General features: G+C 33.5%; 1 protein-coding gene across 3 annotated transcripts in view; it reads left to right on the forward strand.

Annotated features, from left to right (window-relative positions):
- Nucleotides 1–3274: 3274 nt before the first annotated feature.
- LOC138716535 (runt-related transcription factor 3-like) overlaps nucleotides 3275–16620 on the forward strand; it is a 464689-nt gene continuing 451343 nt past the window's right edge. For all 3 annotated transcript variants that reach the window (XM_069849688.1, XM_069849689.1, XM_069849690.1), the window contains exon 1: nucleotides 3275–4846. In XM_069849688.1, the coding sequence (XP_069705789.1) occupies nucleotides 4375–4846 (472 nt within the window). In that variant the 5' untranslated portion in view covers nucleotides 3275–4374. The remainder of the gene's footprint in view (nucleotides 4847–16620) is intronic.

Consider the following 16620-nt stretch of genomic DNA (forward strand, 5'->3'; position numbering starts at 1 on the left):
GTACCTCACTTAGCTTACATGTGCATTTCAGATCAGCTTGCGGAGGGTTTAGTCATTCGTTCATAAATTCATTCCCTTAATATTTAATTTATGTGTTAATTAACTCTTCTGTTAACTTGTTCGTCCGTATATCCATTCGTCCATTAACTAATTCCTTTATATTCATTTGGTTTATAATTATTTCGCTAATTTATTCGTTTGTTAATTTTTTCATTAATTCGTTCATACATGCATTAGTCAGTTAATTAGTATTCAATAATTAGCCTATTTCGCAGATTCATTCGTCCTTAAATGAACTCTTCTGTTGGTTAATTTACAGCTTAATTATTTCGTTAATTCATTCGTTCTTCAAATCATTCGCCATTAAGTTATAGGTTAATAATTCACACGTCCTTTAGATCATGTGTTTCACAATTCATTCCTTCACTAATTCTTCCGTCATTTTATTCATTTAATATCTTGATACATTTATTAACTTATTTTATTAATTTATTTGCTAATTCATTCGTATTCCATTAAAATATTAAAGTATTAATTCTCTCACTAATTCATTCATTCGTTTATTAGTTCATTCTGTTGTTCTGATAGTGTTTCATGAAGTTATTCTTTAAATTATTTGTTAATTCATATCTCTCTTCGTTCATCCATTTATTAAATGGTTCATTTGTCTATTACTTCAATGGTTTTTTTTTTCATTTATGTATCTCTTATGTGTTCATCGACCATCTTATCGTTTGTGCCAGCCTATGACGGTATTTTCTAACGTAACTCTCTTCGCTGTCGTGTACCACTTCTTCAGACATCTCTGTACTCAAATTTTTTCTTAATAGCCATGGCCCGCTCCTGGAATTCGCTGCCGCTGGACATCAGTCGTAGTTTAGTCCTCAGTCCTTTAAAATTAGGTTATTTAGGAATATTTTTAACGCACAGAATTTGTTTTTTGCAGCTATAACTTTTTGAAGTACAATTATTACTTTGTTGTTCCCATTAACACTAATTCCTAGGTTATCATTGTTTCAATGTAACTCATACTGATTATCCAAATTGTACTCTTCCTTCAATTTTTTGAGCGTATCCATATGTATTTAATCTTTGTTCTTAAGTTAATACTTGTAGGCTATATGTATTTTCTTGTATGTTCTTTCATCCTGGTGAGTGAAAGAGAAGGCCTGATGGCCTTAACTATGTCAAGGGAAAATAAAATTATTATTATTATTATTATTATTATTATTATTATTATTATTATTATTATTATTATTATTATTATTACACTTTTAACAGCTTGAAATCTAGCCACTACATCAAATACAAAAATAAATAATACCACAATTACATAATATAGTAAGACAGTAAAAAATTTAGGAGTATATTTAGATTCAAATTTAAATTTTCAGTCAAGTGACCTACATATGTAAGAAAACTTTTTCCATAATTCATTCCCTGAGACACTTAATCAAGTTTTACGTCTCAGCCTTAAAAAGAATCTGATCCAAACTTTAGTGGTGCCCCACTTCGATTATTGAGATTCACTATTCACGAATCTAAATACTGATCTTGCCCATAGACTACAGCGTGCTCACAATATCTGCATTCGTTTCGTTTGTAACATTAGAAAATTCGACCATGTAACACCGTCACTAGAATTGTCTTGGAAACCACTTAGAAAAAGAAGATTCTTCAACTCCCTCTTATTATTAGGCCTATTTAAAATCATCCACACCTCCACACTCTCTTTCCTAGCATCTCGTTTTGTTTACCTTTCACTACCTCGAACCCGGAACATGAACCTTCTCTCTATTTCTCTGCACAGAACATCCTTCTACTCATCGTCTTTCAGTATACCGATTCCACGCCTCTGGAATTCTCTCCCTGATCATGTCAGAGACTGTCGGCCAATATACAGTATATATATTTTTTATTTTAGTTGGTTATTTAACGACGCTCTATCAACTACTAGATTATTTAGAGTCGATGAGATTGGTGATAAGCGAGATGGTATTTGGCGAGATGAGGCCGAGGATTCGCCATAGATTACCTGGCATTCACCTTACGGTTGGGAAAATTTTCAGAAAAAACCCAACCAGGTAGTCAGTCCAAGCGGGAATCGAACCCGCGCCCGAGCGTAATTTCAGACCGGCAGGCAAGCGCCTTAACCGACTGAGCTACGCCGGTGTCGTCGGACAATATCAAAATTCAAATTTAAATTAAAGAATCACATTCTAGTTCATGGAATTGCTTGTTGAACATCTGTCAGGTTGTGCAACTTCGGCTTAACCCATGAGATATAATAAATATTGCAACTATGCTGTTGTAAAATTGACAATTAATATCTAATGTATTATTATTATTATTATTATTATTATTATTATTATTATTATTATTATTATTATTATTATTATTATTATTGTAGTTGTAGTTATCTGACCTCACAGACGTTGGACGGACCAACTCCATTTGTAGTTCACAGACGGGAAACAACCCAAAAGTCTGTATTGGCAGAAGAAGAAGAAGAAGAAGAAGAAGAAGAAGAAAAGATTATTATTATTATCATCATCATCATCATCAATTATCACTATCATCATTGTTATCTCTGTTTTTCTTTTTTTTTTTTTTTTTTTTTTTTTGTATTAACTTGATGAGAGCTCTATAGTGTTCTTTTGATCCTGTTGAACTTCTATAGGGCTTTAATTTAATTTGTATTATTTTCATCAGTATTTGTATTTCTTTTCTATATTTGTATGTGATATCTGGTAGGATGGAAGAGAAGGCCTGATGGCCTTAATCCTGTCAGAATAAATAAATAAGTAAGTAAGTAAATAAATAAATAAATAAATAAATAAATAAATAAATAAATAAATAAATAAATAAATAAATAAATAAATAAATGAGCGAGTTATCATCTACAAAATATGCGCTACGCATATTTGCTTACCGTATTTCAAGTTCAGTTAATTTATATATATCTTTCGTGCACAGAAAGAATTACGACATGGAATATATTCGAATACATTGCTGTAGGAACAGCACTGCAAGAACCTCTGGCCGCTGAGACTCCACAACCTCGTTACGAATGGTTTAACTCTGGGGTGCAATGTAGCAAATCATCGAGTATAGATGAAAGTAACACAACGTTTAAAACAAACATAAATAAAAAAGATACCATTTTTCAGAGATGAGACTCTGCCTCCCATTCCGGCGCATGCGCAATGCATAGCCAACCGGTGGCCGGTCTGCAGAGAATTGGTCTGACTCAATCATGGGAAAACCACAGGCCGCTCGACGGCGGAGCGAACGGTTCGCGGGCTGTAGTCGGGCTGCAACCGTGCGGCGAGAAGCATCGCCTGCGAGCTATCCCACCCGCACGCCGCACCACGCGACGAGCACGCAGCGACAGTGCTTGACAGTCGATTGCTTCACCGTTAGTTATCAAGTGATCTCAGTTTTGTGTCGCAACGAAGATATAACAGTGGAGGAATAATAACAACAGCTGTCAAAGGAAGAGAATTACGTTTTAATAACTGGGTAATAAGGTTGTGTGCAAACTTTTATGTGGTGTACGTGTCACTAAAGGTTTTATTACGCCGATCATAGGGTATATAGAGGACAGAACCTCGACAAACAGAAGAATAAAAAATAAACAGGCCTTTTTTGAGAAAACAAGGTCATACAAGAACACCTGTCCTTTATATTTCTCCTTAATTATACAGTCAGAGACTGAAATAATAGGAGGGAATTCAACTGTAACTTCGTACAATCAGCAAATTTTAATAGTTATAACTCTTGCAGAAAAGTTTCCAGCTGCTCGGAGTCGCTACTGTTTGAATTGTCAGTGAAACTATAGTGAAGTGAACTGTGCACAAACTGTGAATAGTACAAACGCATTAAGTATGTTTATGTAAGTACTTTGTAATAAACGGCAAACTCTGAAGATAATTTATACATTTATTTAACAGAGACCTATATTCAGCAAGCGCTGTAATATTTGCACCCTTCCCGAAAACGTAAAAAACGATAACAGTGTTTCTATTCCCAAAGTTTAGAGGAAAAATGTTGAAGAAACACATGCAAGACGTCTAAGAATTCACAAGTGTCCATAACAGATTTCTGCAAGGAACAATCATTAATTTACAAGTCTCTCATAGAGGACAGTTTGGAATATATTTGTCGGGCTAAGTGTTGAGTAATAGGACTTGAGGTTTTGTCGTACAGCGAATCAAAAACTTTTTTCTGAAGAGATCGGAGACTATCAATAATGTGCCGAGAGGCATCTCGCGGGGATGCCGACAGCGCGCGCTGCCTCTGAGACCAGCGGAGCGGGAGTCTCACTGCAGTGATTTGGGTGTCGTCAGGTGTCCACGTGGTTTAACCCCCCCAATGCATTTGCCGGGCCTTTTGGCGCCGGTGTCAACTGCAGCTTGCGCCGAAGAAGACGACGGCTACCTGAGTTGCAAAAAGCGGCCGCGGACGATGGCTGACGGCGCCTCGGACGGTAACAACGACGCCGGGGGCGGCGGAGGCGGCGGCAACTCGGCCGGAGGCGCCGAAGAGCTCTGGTGGACCGAGAGAGTCCTCAGGGAAGTCCAGGCGGAGCATCCCGGAGAACTGGTGAGGACCGGGAGTCCGTACTTCCTATGCTCATCGTTGCCTACTCACTGGCGCTCCAACAAGACGTTGCCCGTGGCCTTCAAGGTGGTGGCCCTGGGGGACGTGCTGGACGGCACCCTGGTCACCGTGAGGGCGGGCAACGACGAGAACTACTGCGCCGAGCTCCGCAACTGCACGGCCGTCATGAAGAACCAGGTGGCCAAGTTCAACGACCTCAGGTTCGTCGGCAGGAGCGGCAGAGGTGAGTTCAAAGGTTATTTCATTTCTTGAATTAAATAAATTATGCTTGTGGTTTCTAAATCCCGAGGTCGCGAGTACGATAGCCCGTGGTGTCCATGTGTGAAGCTGTTTAATCAAGTTCCGCACATAATCGACACTATTACAATCATCATCAGCGCTTCTTGTAATCGAATTAACTGAATCCAACACGAGAGTAATTTAAGTACCCGACTTCCATCAGAAGGCGTCACCAATCATTACAAAGCGTGCTCTCCACTCGACAAATTAATGGGCACAAAGCGCACGGAGAAATAATTGACTTCACTCCAATATGCTGTCCGCTTTCTCAAATACGAATATTAACAGAATTTAAAGTATTACAAGTACAAAACTCTTATATTAGAGTCTCAGAGAAAACGAGTTAAAATTATTGAGAAATTTAATAATAAACTTTTAGGAAACTGGAACCAGTAAGCTTTTACTCGTCTAATATTTCTGTCTTTGAAATACAGAAGAACCTCTATTATACGTGGTAATGAAGGAGATGGATTCAATTGTTAATCGAAAAATACGGATAATCCGTACCATGGAAGATTTTCATAAATTAAGTGTATAATAACTTACACTTTCGTAATTGAAAGTGTCCCGTCATACTGCAACCGCTGTCCTCTTCACACTACAAATTACACTGCGCAATAATATGTTCGTAGTACGTAGATGTGAGATTTTTATGAGCTAAAAACAAGTAAAATATGTATAAAAATATTCCTTAAAAAGTACAGAAATATGCACTAAATATTTCCTCACAGAAATCATAATATTCCATTAAATGTTCATATTAATGTATTGTCTGCTTTTTATAGACTTTTATGCTAAAACAACAAAATTGTAGCTATCACAACCCTATGAGACACTGCGTGAAATGATTTTTTCCAAATTACTTGCTGAAGGTTTATAGCGTCTGTCTGTGACAATAGTTTTAAATGTTGAATAATTGCGTTCTACATCACAAGATTTATTGGACAGAATTTCAAAAAAAAGGAACGATCTTACCTGAAACTACAGTTTCTACATGCTCTCCGTCTGACATTGCAGAAACCTTTTGTTTTTCAATGAGACCTTTATTATTTTGAAAAACATTTTCAAATTTATTTCTGATTTGCTGTCCCATCTACACGAAAGCAACAATACGGCAACTTCACTTGAAATCTTTTGTGTGGTTGTCATAAGCGCCGTGGAGGATAAGTATGAAATATGCAAATATATGTTTTTACCACTAAAATATGCACAAAACTCCAAAATATGCGTTTTTATGCGCTACCAAATTCTGCCATAATACTGTTCCGCATATGAAACTTATAAACTTAATCTTATAATTCTAAGTAAAGCCAAATAAAATATGTCTCATCCCTAGTAATAAATAATAATTTAAATCGAATGAATTACAACAACACGTAGCATTTTATCCTAGTTTTCTTATTAAATTGCGTGAATCTCGTATTCTGATACACGAGTCACAGTTTCTCTTTTCCCAAGCCGCTCAATTATTTGCACATTTTTTCGACACTTAACACATCACGTTTTCTTCCGACAGCCATGGAAGACATTTTACATAGAGGTAATACAGTACGACCACTCGAACAGTAGGACAATATTGAATGATGTACGGATTTGCAATCGTGTGGAATTTCTTCGGTATATTTCTCCGAAAGCGGTTTTACAAGTTGGGAAAAACACCCTCCCCCAAAGTTACTGTTTATGATGCCGAGATTGGCGTAACATTTCTACTCCATACTTTGTAATGGCAAACGATTGTAATAACTCTCTCTAGAAATAAATACGTATAGTACCAAATATTTTTACGCAGCAGAAAAAAGCGTGAGGAAGACAGTAGGATAATCCGCCGATCGGTTAATAGAGTGACAGATAATCGGGGTTCTACTGTAACTGGAATTATCTATTAGAAAATGTTACACCTTACATAACTTCCTGAGTCCTGAGAGTATAGTATACTATATTTCATACATGATGTAAGATGTATGTGCAAAGACCCGAAGTATAGTATAATATACTACCTGCATTTGTGCTCTAACTGTAACCTGCAAAATTTTTTCAACCATTTTTCCTCATGTCACTGTTCTTTTTTTTTGTGTGTGTGTAGAATTATATTGAACTTTAAACACAAAAAATTAATGTCTCAGGACCCAGGATGTTATGGAAATTTTTCTTAAAATCTGATTTTTGCAGCTTATGAACACATAACTTGATTTTATGCCGAAACAGTAGTTTTTCTTTAATTCCTTTTCTTACTAAGAAATAATTTTTCTCCATTTGAATTTTTTCAACGACTTTCAGTACATTACCTCCTGTAACATGTCCAAAATTTAACAAATTTCAAAAACATTATTTTAGTGCATGTAAAACATCCAAATAAACAGTTTCTGAAAATAGCAGTCTCCTATATTAAATAGAGGGTGAGAAAAAGTTCATTTTATATGGGAAAACTAAACATACGGAACATAAGCGTCAAGATAAAACTTTCCTACAGAAACCAATTTTACGCTCACTCCTCAGAACTTTACTTGCTTATTTTTAACGACGCTGTATCAATTACGAGGATATTTAGCGTCGATGGGATCGATGATAGCCAGACGATATTTGGCGAAATGAAGCCGAGAATTCGCCATAGATTACATGGCATTTGCCTTACAGTTGGAGAAAACTTCGGAAAAAGCCCAACCAGGTAATGAGTCCAAGCGGGAATCGAACCCGATCGCAACTGCAGATCGACAGGCAAGCGCAGAAACCGACTGAGCTACGCGGGTGGCTGCTCACTCCTCAGAAAAACTAAAAATTAACATTAATATAATTTAATGCAATTACATGTGATATAGGCTACCATTTTAAATAGAGGAAACAAAGAATAAATGGAAAAAAATAATAAATATAATTTCCCGCCCAAAATACGTAACTTCATGAAGAATGACCGTTAAAATTAAGGCTTGTGTATCCCTTCTCAGAAAATCGAAAAATGAAAATGGATACAATTTGAGTATTGTCATTTATAGGACTAATATACCATTTTAAATAGGCAATACCAAATAATATATTGCAAAAATTAAAAATAAAACAAAATTTTCACCCAAAATATAATTCCACTCCTCCTTAATGTTACCAGTTCATAAAACTAGCAGCCACAAAAATATGTTTTCGTCTCTGAAGCTTTAGACATTGAGTAACCGATCGGGCATTTTGAAATGTCTGAAAAAATAAACGTTTCCCCCTCTAACAACAGAAATACAGACACAGAAGAGAAATATGACTTATGCAAAAGTTAAAACTCAAGAAACAGGAAATATAATCTCTTTCAGCCAACGGCGTAGTTCAGTCGGCTAAGGCCTGTCGATCCTGAGTTGCGCTCGGGCGCCGGTTCGATTTCCGCTTGAGCTGACTACCTGGTTGGGTTTTCTCCGAGGTTTTCCTCAACCGTAAGGCAAATGTCAGGTAATCTATGGCTTCATCTCGGCTAATATCTCGCTATTACCAATCCCATCGACGCCAAATAACCCCGTAGTTGATACAGCGTCGTTAAACAACCGAGTAAAAAAATCTTTTACTCTGCGATTTCTCACTAAACTAACACTTTTTTTTTAAACTTCAGATTAGTATGTTAAAGTTCTCTATTTGCATTTCGTTTGAAATTACAATGAGAAAGAAAGTCCATCTATGTGAAGATAGATAAAATTGTATATTAAAATGAAAGAACTCATATACAGACTAGTTATTGTCCCTTCTTAAGGGCTTCTATGCTACAAAGAACTAATGATTTTTGTCCTAATGTTTCACCTTTTAAAATTGGCAAAACGCACCCTCCGATTATCCTATTTCTCACCTGATTTTTTAACAAACGTAGGTCTACAGAAAAACTGAATGCACTTTCAGTTCATCTGAGAAAAGTCCGATATTGGTACAAAAGATTTTCATTATGTTGTTATTTTCATGGCTGTTCAAATCACAACAGAATATTTCTTCGTGCATAGAGTAAGCATTTGAAGTGTTATCTGAGGATGATCATTTTTTCGATAAAATTATACAAGAATATGAAGCAAAAATACACGTAAACATTTAAAAAGACTTAGCAGAAATCTATTTTTCCAAGATATTCTGGTTTTAACAGGTATGTTGCATAATAATAATAACGTTAAAGTCAAGAATATATTTACATATCCTATCCTGCGCAAATGCGAAACATGGTCTCTATCAAGAAGTTCCGAATGGAGCGGTATTTAAAATGGAATTGTTGCAAACTACAATATGACTACATAATGTTATATTTTGAAGTAAAGAAATGAACGAAAAGTAATGAAATATGTTTAACACAAATTATAATATTCTATAACACAGGAGAATGGCGATAGAGGGAAACAAAATTCAGAAACACACTAACTTAAAACTCGACTAAAAATGAGACGGACGGCAAAATATTTTGTGCTAAGGAGAACAGAACAGACAACTGGAAGCTTATGAAGTTGAAGTTGATGATGGGAATGATGATGATGATGATGATGATGTTTTTAATGGACAATTTTATGTACAACTTATTTAACTTTATAAACTAAGTTTGAAATTTAATAATTTTACAATAGCTTTTATCTAGATGAACGTTATTATTATATTTCGGATGCCCGAAGAAGGGCAAATCATATGATCCCCACAAAACGAACTAATTAATATATAACAATTTGTCGAAGAAGTCGTGGAGTTATTGATACATATTTACAGAGCACAAAATAGATTATAATATTTCCTTCAATGTACCTATTCCAGTTACTCGTTGAAATAAATCGCCTTAATAAATTGTTTCGATGAAAAATAACTTTCGGGATCTTCGGTCGGTTACTTCTAATTTACACAATTTACCAACTTAAGACACTTGAATCCAAGTTTATCACGGGCAGGAGACTTATATTTTTTAGAAAATTAACATTCTGATGAAAGGTAACGTATCGAGATATCAATTAGTTTATTGCTGGACGAAAAGATGATCCTCTCATAACGAAACCTAAAAATGAATCTTAGTCCCTTAACTTCCATTAAACTTTCTGTGACACATCCTTTGTAAATTTACGGCACCTATAAACAATACATGTCACAAAAGTCAGTAATAACTTAAAAGTTTCGCAGCAATAAGATTTACTTGAACAATATTCTCATTTTGTGACTTTAGATAACCGTTACAAAACAAAGACTTCGCCATAGGCCTAATTTTACCAAACGTTTCTCTCTTGTGGTATTTGGGATGGCAAGAGTGTTTGAAATAATATTTCTGCCTTTAAATATGGTCAACTAAACTATTTGTTTTATGGAATATGAATTGAAATTGTATGAAAATGGTTTTAAAATATCTGAATGAGATATTCTTTCTACGACAGTTTTGTTATAATTCCTAGCTTGTAAATGCATCACATTAATAAAATTACTTACATAAAAATCCAATTTTAATCCACTTTAGGCGTATTTATTACAGAAGAAAATAATTAAAATATGTCTTCATAAACCTATTGATTTTCCATCTCAAAAATTGTTTTTAGACTTTAATGTTCTTAAAATAAGACAAATTTATTATATTGTATTAATAAAGTTCATACATAGAAATCTAAATAATTTTGAATTGTATTCTCATGGTTATGAAACAAAAAGTATGAATTCTTTAAGATTGTTTGAAACAAAATGCAACACTGCTAAATTATTTAATCATAGTAGTAATTTAGGCCTAAGAATATATAACAAATTTGTATTTAAATATCCTAAACTTGTCAATTCTAATAGTTCTAACATTAAATTAAAAAAGTTATGAATGGATTTTATAAAAATTGAAAAATTGTAAATTTAAATTTAAGTATTCTTATTGCGTAGTAGACATAGGACAAATTGTATTATATATTTCTTAATTTCAATTCAGGAATCCGCTCCTGAGCACGAGTTCTACTCTTTCAGGGTGAGCTAAAGTTTTTCTGTTTATATTATATTTTATGTTACAATTGTAATAAAAATAAATAAATAAATAAAAAGAAAAGTGACTGATGCTCGTAATTTTTAATTGCAATTGCTTTGCAAAAAGTGTTGTTCTTATTACTGTGATCTCATACTCATATGTGATTGATAGTCGTTAAAAATAAACAAAAATAAAATAAACATAAATTAATTTTGTACGAAAGAAATAACACATATCAATAATCTTCAAAATTACAGTAAAAATATACATTTAATACAAGAGAATACGTACAAGTTCCAGGTAACAATTAATTCTGGATTTAGTCTCTATTTTTTTTTAATTCTGAATTGTGAAGTTAGCGAATATATATATTATTGCTTGGAATTATGACTGAGGTTTTAGAATCATCATAAAGTATTCTCTATCTTCGACAAATATAGGCCTAATGAAGTATTCCTAAAAATAATTTTCAAAATCAAATAACATAAAATGTATTCCCTCTTCTTGAATCAATTAATGTTACACCAAATCCAAAATTTGAAGTTCACATAGTTTAATTTAAATACTATTATATTTTGCATTACATAATCGACGATGTTATAGTAAAAGATCGTAACGCTAAAAAATAAAAAATAATGAAGGTCTTCACACCATAGATCTGTAAAAGGGATTTTATCCTCAGATAATTATTATTTTTGGTACAATTAACAATTATTTAAATTTGTAATCCTCATTGTTTTAATATGTAGATTGGCAAAACGACGTATGCCTCTCGGTATAGGGTTAGCATTTCACTAAACCTTAATTTATATTAATGATGAATGAAAATGACATTACATTGTAAAGTCATTTAACTTACTCAGAAAAAAATAAATAGAATAAAATACATAATTTGCTCTTAAGTTCTCCCTTTTTTTAAACTGAGGATTAGAATCTTTTACTTTAACACCGTCCACATTTAAATTTTCGGCAGACTCTTCCAGAAATAAGTCGAGAAAGATTAATTCCAGAGTTAACCAATACTACCATTTTGCATTAAGAATTACGGTCTTTGATGCATTAATAATTGGCAGCTTCTCTTCTTCGAATCATATAAGATTTGTAATTGGTCATAATTTACAGGCTGCCTTCTTCATGAATTCAAAATATCATCTTAGAAATATGAGAGCAAAATTGTTTCATGTGCGGTTTTTTTTTTTTTTTCGTGTAGGATAGTATTACTTAAAGTACACAAAGTGGAATTCTAAAAGTAATATTAAAATGAAATAATGTAAGCCTATAAAGTATAATATTTCAATAATATATGAAGGGATCAGAGCCATAGTGGGCCAAGCGCCATTTATTAAAAACAGAAAAGTTAAGTTAAGTGAATACCGTAGTTTAATGAAGATTGACATATCATTTAGTTTTAATGTGCATACTTTATATTACTTGCTATATGTTTAATTAAACTATGGCTCTCACTTAATTTAAACCCAAGTTTCCTCCGTTTTTAATATATGGCGCTTGGCCCACTATGGCTCTGAACCCTTCATATAGGACTTAATTTTTAATATGAAGCTGAGCATTTACTCAGAATAAAAGACTGCAGATTACTCTAAATATAAATAGCTCACTACTACAACCAAAAGAGCAAGAAAGATTAGAGTAGACCTAGCAATCAATGCGAAGACCCGTATAACATGAAATGAAAAACGTTGCTGAATATGTGGGAGATGATTATCTCTAAAAGTAACAGATTTGTTGTCTTAATTTCGTCTAAATCCAACAAAAAATATAGCAATGTGTTTTTGGAAGTAACACACACACGTTAGAAGTTAAATAACTGCCGCAATGTAAACAAAACTGCACATCATTTCAACGTAGGTCTACACTTCATTTGTCTTTCTACCAAGCCATCAACAAGTGTGAATCATGCAAATACTCGCTCCAACTCTTGAGTCATCAGACTGATCTTCCTAGAAGAGATGTTCGTTGTAACTTCACAAATCATCTCTATGTATCAGACTTTCGTTCAAATGCTTCATACATCTATTTTTTTGATGGAATCTTTTAAACGTTCGCACCGTTAACATGTTTATAAACTACGAAACATATAAAGGGTATTATATTTCACTAGTTATTAAGTTCGAAATTGAACATTGTAGGGAAAGTACGTTGAAAATATGCTCATTTGAGATTTAGGAAAGTCGAATTATTTCAAACGCGAGCATATAAAGACATCTTATTAGCAGCTCTATATGTTCAGAGAATCTAATACTCTTCATGTTGTATCAATTTTTAACTGATGAAGCACAATGGAGGGAGCCGGAAGCTGAGGGATTTCGGTACTAGTAAATGAGGGAGTTCGGTACTAGTAAATTGAAATGAGGAAAATTGAAGTATTCTCTTTTCGACGATTCTTAATATAAAAACAACATACAGTAGAACTTATATTATCCGTGATAATGAAGGAGATGAACTAAACGGTTAATCGAAAAAATCGGATAATCCATACTATAAAATATTTTCAATAAATTAAATGCATAATACTTTAGCCTAAAATTTTGTAATTTCCTTCGTGGTCTTGTGTTTAACGTGCTATGTAGTGGATCAGGAGTTCAATAAAAGTTCGGTTGTTAACGAAGGGCTCTTAAGGGCCAAGGGTTTATGATTGTCTGCGGAAAGATAGGAATAGTGTGTCTCATGTTCTAGATTTACATACATGCTTTATGCATTTTATCCTTGTGTTTTTATTAAATCGCGCACAGTTTCTCTATTCCCAAACCTCTCAATTATTTGTATTTTTTTTCTGTAATTAACACAATACGTTTTCTTTTGACAACTGTGGAAGACAGTTTGCATAGAAGTTATACAATACGGCCACTCGAATAGTAAGAATAAAGGAAGAATAGTACACGGGTTTGTGGAAGTTATTGGGGTAATTTCTTTGAAAGCAGGCAGTGACTATTTTACAAGTAGACTAACTATTTCTGTTGCCGACAGCAAAGCATTCCTATTATATACTATGATACCTGTAAGGGTAAAGGCTTGTAATAACTCTCTCTAGAAAAACTACGCAGAAACATAACGTTCATATTTTTTCTGCAGAAAAAAAAAGAAATAAAAAAGAAAAGGAGGTAGAAAAAAAAGTCGGATAATCCGACAATCGGTTAACAGGGCGACGGATAATCGGGGTTCTACTGTACATAGTATGGATATGAATTCGTATTTTATTTGCACCTAAACAACGAAAACTTATTTTAAGGGAGGTGTTGTTGTTGTTTATTCAATTGTCCGAAGACAGATCTGAACCTCACAAATGATACATTAATACTTACTTACATACTTAATTATGGTTTTTAAGGAACCCGAAGGTTCATTACCGTCCTCACATAAGCCCACCATCGGTCCCTATCCTGTGCAATATTAATCCAGTTTCTAATCATCATATCCCACCTCCCTCAAATCCATTTTAATATTATCCTCCCATCTAAGTCTCGGCCTCCCCAAAAGTCTTTCTCCCTGCGATCTCCCAACTAATACTCTATATGCATTTTTGGATTCGTCCCCATGTCCTACCCATCTCAAACATCTGGATTTAATATTCCTAATTATGTCAGGTGAAGAATACAATGCGTGCAATTCTGCATTGTGTTACTTCCTCCATTCTCCTGAACTTCATCCCTCTTAGCCCCAAATATTTTCCTAAGAACCTTGTTCTCAAACACCCTTAATCTCTGTTTCTCTCTCAAAGTGAGAGCCCAAGCTTCACAACCATACAGAACAGTCGGTAATATAACTGTTTTATAAATTCTAATTTTCAGACTTTTGACAGCAAACTAGATGACAAAAGTTTCTCAATCGAATAACAGGTATTTCCCATAGATACATTAATACACTAATATACTTAATTTAATAGTCTGTCTACACTTATCAAATTAAAAAACAATTAATTATTTCATTGATTAAAAATATATATTGATACAAGCACTTTCGTCTTACGGCAACTTCAGGTCTCTCATTAACATAACCTTGAACACATTACAACATATCTGGTACATAAAGCAGAAAGACATTTATGATCAACATTATAACAATTACTGTGAAACCCCATAACACATTAAAACCTGTGGAAAATGTATTAAAACGTAAAATATTTCTGGATTCGCCCATACGTGCTAAATGCCCTGCATTATAAGGTTTAAAGAATTATGAAAATGAATTCGTAAATGTAACAAAAGTATGCATATAGCAGACATACTTAAAAATAGTTTTAAGTGGATGAAAACGTTCTATGTAGACTTCAGCTTCAAAACACTCGGACGATGGAAGTTAGTCTCGTATCAAATTCTGACGCGATAAGAAGTTATTTTAATGCTTCTCGCTAATTAATATATTCAACACTAATTAATCTACAGAATATGTTGACGCAACACATGTGAACAATGCGATAAAACTAAAATCATTAAACCTATTTTAAAAATATATCATATACACTTGATAACAGGGCTAATTTCTTCATTACCTGATTCTAAAAATATTTTAATAAAGCATTTCTACATTTTCGTAGCTTCAATTGCACAGAAAAGCCATGGTAGTATATTAATTGATTCTTGTATATTATTACTGCAATATAATTGCCTCAGATGGAGGAATATTATTCTTTATAATATAGCGGCTATCATGCAAGCCGTTAAATCAGAGTTTCGAGAGTTCAAACCCAACCGCGAACGATGGATTTTAAAGGTTGATGAAATCTTTTACATGACTTTCTCCAGAAGGGAAGTAAAGCTGGGGTCCCTTGTCTTAGATTCACGGCTCGTTAAAGAACTGTGACTCTGATAGAGGGCTTCAGGCAATATTTATGTCACTTTCCGCCTACATTTAATTTTGACGATGCATAACTTCTTCAGTTGAAAGCGTCGTTAAATAAAATACTATTATTACTGTTACTATACAGATGTATGGTCGCATTCGTAAGGCTCTCGAAGATGGGAACCTATAGAGTCTCTATACTGTACGAAGTGAAAAATGAATCCGAAAGCGAGTTTAGTCTAAGAAAAAAGAGGGACATTGGAAACCCATAGTAAATTAATATTATATGTCACTTTAAAAATTAGAGTTCGTCACTCAATCTGGCGTTGAAGTCTCCAAGAATCTGAATCCTCAGTTTTATGCTTCTATTCATGCTTGTGATTTAAATATTCATATTATTACGCAAAATATACTGAACTTTATTTCAATCGATAATTATGTATGGAATTATAGGATGGGGTAGCTTATTTAAATCCAATTTAAATCCACTTTATTTATTACAGAAGAAAATAATTAAAATATGTGTTCATAAACCTATTGATTTTTCATTTCAAAAATTGTTTTTAGATTTTAATGTTCTTAACATAAGACAAATTTATTATATTGCGTTAATAAAATTCATACATAAAAATCGAAATAATTTTGAATTGTATTTGCATAGTTATGAAACAAAAAGTATGAATTCTTTAAGATTGTTTGAACCAAAATGCAACACTTCTACAGTATTTAATCATAGTAGTAATTTACATCCAAGAATATATAACAAATTTATATTTAAATATCCTAACCTTGTCAATTCTAGAAGTTTTAGTATTAAATTTAAAAAGTTATGTATTGATTTTATAAAAATTGAAAAATTGTAAATTTAAATTTATATATTCTTGTTGCGTAGTAGACATAAGACAAATTGTATTATATATTTCTCAACTTCAATTCAGGAATCCGCCCCTGAGCACGAGTTCAACTCTTTCAGGGGCACGCTAAAGTTTTTCTGCATATATTAT

Source organism: Periplaneta americana, chromosome 16 (genome assembly GCF_040183065.1).
Source record: "Periplaneta americana isolate PAMFEO1 chromosome 16, P.americana_PAMFEO1_priV1, whole genome shotgun sequence".
In the NCBI taxonomy this organism is placed as follows: Eukaryota; Metazoa; Arthropoda; class Insecta; order Blattodea; family Blattidae; genus Periplaneta; species Periplaneta americana.